Below are 6000 nucleotides of genomic sequence, written 5' to 3' on the forward strand. Positions count from 1 at the left end.
CAACTCCCTGGAGAAGGAAATGGCAAGCCACTCCAGTATTCTTTCCTGGAGAATCCCATGGATAGAGGAGCCTGACGGGCTAAGTCCATAGGGTTGCACAGAGCCAAACACGACTGAAGCGACTTAGCGTAGCCTGCCACTTACATGAGGGACCTAGAATAGCTGAATTCAGAGAGACAGAAAAGAGAATGGTGGTGGCTGGAGACTAGGGATGGGGAGGGAAAGGGAAGGTGCTGTTTCATGGGTAGAGGTTTAGTTTTGCAAGGCGAAAACAGTTCCGTGATGGATGGTGGCGATGACTGCACAGCAATATGAATGTGCTTAATACTACTAAATTGTGCAGTTTAAAATGTCTAGACGGTGGTATGTATGAAGTGAAGTGAAGTTGCTCAGTCGTGTCCGACTCTTTGCAACCCCATAGACTGTAGCCTACCAGGCTCCTCAGTCTATGGAATTTTCTAGGCAGGAGTACTGGAGTGGGTTGCCATTTCCTTCTCCAGGGGATCTTGCCAACACCGGGATCGAGCCCAGGTCTCCCACATTGCAGACAGACACTTTACCATCTGAGTCACCAGGGAACCCGTGGTATGTATATTTTACCACAATAAAAAAAAAGATTGAAAAAAAAAAAAGCACAGGGAAAGAAGTGCCTTGGGACCTCAGCTTGCCATGTATAAAAAAGGGAAAATATAGTCTATCCATCTCTCTTTTTTTTGTTAAAGTGTAGTTAATTTATAACGTGTTGTGCTATGTGTCAGGCATATAGCAAAGTGATTCAGTTATGCAGATATGGATATATGTGTGCATATGTGTGTGTGTATATATATATATATATATTCTTTCTTAGATTCTTTTCCTTTATAGTTCATTACAAGATATTAAGAATAGTTCCTTGTGCTATACAGTAGGTTCTTGTTGCTTATTTATTTTATATATAGTAGTGTATATATTTTAATTCCAAGTTCCTAATTTATCCCTCCTTCCCTTTCTCTTCTGGTAACCATAAGTTTGTTTTCTATGTCAGTGAGTCTATTTCTGTTTTGTAAGTAGTTAATTTGTATAGTTTTTTTTTTTTTTGATTCCATGTATAAGTGATAGCATATGGTAGTTTTCTCTTTCTGACTTTACCTAGTATGATAATCTCTAGGTGCATCCATGTGGTTGCAGATTTCATTAATTATTTCATTCTTTTTTATGCCTGAATATCAGTCTCTTGACATTTCAGAATACTAGAAGGATATGAGAACATTAGCTCACGTGTATAAGAGTTTGACAGCCTGCAGAGTACTTCATGTTCATTTTCATGTTTAAAGGTCAGTCGCTCTATGACATTAGGTTCTGTTATCATCCCTCTAACAGCGGGGAAACTGAGACTCAGACCATTTAAAGAAGCTCCCCCAAATCACCTAGGCTTCTCTGCCTGAAAAGCCAATGCTTTTCCCACTGTACAAAGTTGCTGCGAAGGTTTCAGTAAACTAAGCCTTGATAAGTCCTTGACAGACGTGGAGACATGGAGACCACAATGCCCCAAGCAGATGAAAGAAACTGCATAAAATACATGGGCTGTCAAATTCAGATTGGATGAGGAATATTTAGGTTACTAGAATTGAGTGTCTAATGTTTTTAGAACTGTAATAGTCAATGGTATTTTGAAGTATTTCTATCCACAGATTTTTTCTTTTGCAATATCAAGTATAAATTTCTCTATTGCAAAATCTATTTTCTCTGCAAAAAATATGGTAAATTTTATCATCACTCTATTCTATTGGAAATTAATGTTGTTTGTAATAGTCTATATTTAAATGGAAAATCCTAGAGTTTTTCTTATTATTTTAAATATTTTACTCTTAAAATATTGGGCATGCACATGTTTTATTATGCTACCATACAATAAGTTTTTTAAAGAGTCTTCAAACATAAAATCTACAAAGTTTCTGAATGAATTCAATGATGTTACATGTATTGAAATTATTCAATATTGATCTTACTTTATCATGAATATGTATGAATAAAAGTATTTATGAATAAAGGAAGTGAAGTCAAAAAAAAAAAACTGGAAATCTTCAAGTGTATGAGAAGGAATACTGACCCAAGCTCCCTTCTAGAAGTGTCCCCAAAGTCAGAAAATCCATCTCATGTAGTGAAAAAAAAATTCTTGACATTAGACTGTCAGAGAGCAACATTAGAAGAAGCAAATTGCTGTTACCCAAATCATTCTGTGGTTAATAAATTCGGAGGCTCATAGAGCAAGTTTCAGTAGAACCTACACATATAGTAAGATTGATGATAATCCTGGAACATTAATTTTTAAGGAGTAGCCGTAGCCAGCATTGATATCACTTGCTATGATCCCAGTGCTGTTCTAAGAGCTTCTCAAATATTACCTCATTTAGTTCACATAACAGCTCTCTAGAGGTAGAGAGCTGTCTGAGGTTGAGAGCTGTCCCATTTACAAATAGGACATTTAGGAACGAATAGATTAAGTAAAATATCCATGGTCACACAAATAGCAATGAGGCCAAGCTGAGATTCAAACCCAGGCCTCAAAGTCCTCTTCTTAACCCTGTGTTTGGCCCCATCACAGCTCTTAAGTTACCAGAATTCTTACAGTAGAAATGCTAGGGGTATGGGCTGGGATGGGATTGGGGGATTGTGTTCCTGTTGATCCATTTAGCCCTGGGTCTTACAGGTAGAAGTCCCTGTGTGTAATCCAGGGTTACTCTTACACTCTCTCACTCCCAATTCCCAAGCTTGCCCCAAAGTTCCTTCATAAGGACTTCTTTTCAAAGAACCTCAGAATCTACCAAGACATGTTAGACAGGTTTCATTAACCCCTTACCTTTTCTCCCAGCCAAAAGGAATAAGGGCCAAGCTGCCATCTGCAAGCATAACTGGTCTTAGCTACTATTGTCCTTTTGAAGATTGTGATGCCAAGGTAGCTTCAGCTGCTCTGCTGTCTGACTCATGGGCAACAATAGTTCTAACACGTCTCGTCTGAAGACTCAGCCCGAGAGTACAGGAAAGCAGAGTCCTCTGTGGGATGCCTGGAAGGCAGGGTGCAGCTCCAGGAGAGGCGTTAGTCATGTTTTCATGGTGTTTTACTCCCAGATAAAGCAGTCTGCAAAGGAAATACTGGTGCAGAATCTGCAAAGGGTGATTGAAACACTCAGTCTCATCTCTGGGCAGGCTATGACTTTAAACCAGTCACTAAACTGGAGTAGGGGTGGAGAAGTCATATATGAAACGCTTATTGAAGCTGAGAATGCGAACAGTCCTGTGTCAGCCCGGGGTTTTTCACTGTGTTACAGTGGAGGCTTTGAAAGCAGGTAGCCCTGAGTTTGAATTCCAGCTCTGCCCATTTTTAGTGATACTCTTTTAGATTTGTCTCCTTGAGCAACTCTCAGATGTAAAACCTTTAGCTCTAAAATGGAGATGTAGACTCACCCATGGAGGTTAAAGATAGTGGGTGCGAAACATGTGACTCAGGCTGCTGTCTGCCTCCAAAAAAGTGGGAAGTGTCTGCAAAACCGTAACAGACACATTCCTGTTCTTCTAAACCTTGGGGGAAGCTGCACAACCGTTTTGTTGAGATCATTCAACATGCTTATTTTTTTCCTACAGGTATTATGACAAGAAATATCAAGTATTCCTGAAGCTGGTTGAACATCAGAAGGAGTATGCAGCCATCATGAAGGGGGACTGAGCAGGGCTTGCAGGGGCTGATGCCAGGTTTCATATCATTGCATCGGGGACCTCTGTCATTTCACCTTACATTCGAGACCCTTAGATATCATTTCATTCATTTCTGCATTGTCTTTTAATAAAGAAAACTGAGACATGTGCAACCAAAACTAGAGTCTTCCATTTCAAAATACTACCATTATTTGCTTGGTAGTTGCTACGGGCACCATCATGGAGACAGAAGTTTCACCAGGTATCATAGGATCTCCTATGGGACTGGAACTTGGGGATCATTCCATCCAGGAGAAATGGTTCTTGGTAATTGATTTGATGTCAGCCACTAAAGACTTACATCACTTCATGTGGGACATCCAATGTTTGTTCTGCTACTGCTAAGTCGCTTCAGTCGTGTCCGACTCTGTGTGACCCCATAAATGGCAGCTCACCAGGCTCTGCCACCCCTTGCAGATTCTTGTGGGAATTCTTGTGGGATTCTCCACGCAAGAACACTGGAGTGGGTTGCCATTTCCTGTTTATTCCAGAGGTGGCTAAAAACTTGTTATTAATTTTTTATTTGGAAATAATTTCAAACTTACAGAAAAGTTGAAAGAATAGGAATAATAGGGGGAACACCCATTACCTTTGAATAATTATCCCATCCATCTGCTTTCTCATTTATATGTTCCCTCTATGTGTGTGTGTATACTCATATATATCCATTCACATATGAATACGTATACACACAGATTTTTATGAGTCACTTGAGAGCAAATTTCAGTAGCCTTAATTTCTATATAGTGCTTTGATTTAATCTTCCATTCATATTCTGATTTTGTCAATAATTCAATAATGTCTTCCATGACCATTTTCCCTCCTGCATAGGATCCAATTTAGACTGAGACATTGCAAAGAGTTGGACACAATTTAATGGTGAAACCACCACCACCACTCCTTTTAACTGCAGAAGAGTCATATTGCAAACATCATATTAAAGATAGGTACAGGCAGGAATCATCAATGAATCCAGGAGGAAATTTTGATGAGTAACTGGATGTGTGTGGTCTTAAAATGTCTCCTCATAGATTGTTTATCAGTTAAAAGAAGGAAAAAAATGGTAACCACGCAGGGAAGACATAGGACATCATCTTGACTGGGTGATCAAAATTAACTTCAGATGCGTAAACAGACATCAGGGGCCTCCAGATGTGACATCCTGGAAGGGACACAACATCGTTCTGGCTGGGAACTCATAGCCTGCATCTGATCAGAAGGGAGCATGAGACAAAACCCAAATTGAGCAGCATTCTGTTCTAATAGACTATATTCTTTAAAAGTCTTTATGTCATGCAAAGTGTGTGGAAAAGAAGCATGGTGGCTTAAAGTTTTTGATGTAGACAAGTGTTTGAAAACACAACTACAGTTACGTTAGTTGATATCATAACACATACATACAAGCACAAATACACGCATATGTACATACACACACACACCATTTTGGACCCAAGAGTAACTGCTCGTGTTGATTTTAGAGCTGTCATCCTTCAGAGGAGTTTGGATAGAAAGCATATGGAACCTCAGCAACATAAGTCAGCAGGTAGAAAAGAAGAAACACTACCACTCAGTCAGCAAACCTCTTTTGGATTTCTTATTTCTTACTCTGTGCCAGGTATTGTGCTACACACTGGAGTACAGGGATGAAAAAAACACATGGTCCCTGCCGTCAGGGCTCTCCCAGTCTAAAGAAAGACAGAAATGAGTAAATTAATCACAGTACATTGTAAGAGTTGCTGCATTGAAAGAAGCCACCTGCTGCCACAGAGCATATCAAACAGCCAGAAAAGTGGGAGATTGACAGATTAGATGGAGCCTTATGGTATAACGGCTGTGACCCTTGGCTTGGGATTCTCGGCCTGGTTTCACCTCTAACTTCCTGCATGACTTACAGAAAGGTCCCCAAGCTTCCCAAGCTTCAGTTTTTGAATGAAGATGTTCATAGTACCTACTTTACCAGATCATAACAAGGATTAAGTGAAATCATACCTGTAAAGCACTTAGCTCCATTGTCTGGACCACACCTGTGTTTCTGCAGGACCTGTCACCTAGGAGATGCTCAGTGGCGGTTTAGTCACTAAATTGTGGCTGACTCTTGTGACCCCATGGACTGTAGCCTGCTAGGCTTCTCTGTCCATGGGATTCTCCAGGCAAGAATACTGGAGTGGGTTGGCATTTCCTTCTCCAGGGAATCTCCCCAACCCAGGAATTGAACCCAGCTCTCCTGCATTGCAGGCTAGGCCTGGCTTCACGTCTAACTTCTGAGGA

The 6000-nt window shown here is 40.3% G+C and overlaps 1 protein-coding gene across 18 annotated transcripts in view; it reads left to right on the forward strand.

The window, feature by feature from the left end:
* FGGY (FGGY carbohydrate kinase domain containing) overlaps positions 1 to 3851 on the forward strand; it is a 510923-nt gene extending 507072 nt beyond the window's left edge. For all 18 annotated transcript variants that reach the window (XM_069592908.1, XM_069592919.1, XM_069592895.1 and 15 more), the window contains one exon: positions 3622 to 3851. In XM_069592908.1, coding sequence (XP_069449009.1) covers positions 3622 to 3703 — 82 coding nt within the window. In that variant the 3' untranslated portion in view covers positions 3704 to 3851. The remainder of the gene's footprint in view (positions 1 to 3621) is intronic.
* The last annotated feature ends 2149 nt before the right edge of the window (positions 3852 to 6000 follow it).

Source organism: Ovis canadensis, chromosome 1 (genome assembly GCF_042477335.2).
Source record: "Ovis canadensis isolate MfBH-ARS-UI-01 breed Bighorn chromosome 1, ARS-UI_OviCan_v2, whole genome shotgun sequence".
NCBI lineage: Eukaryota > Metazoa > Chordata > Mammalia > Artiodactyla > Bovidae > Ovis > Ovis canadensis.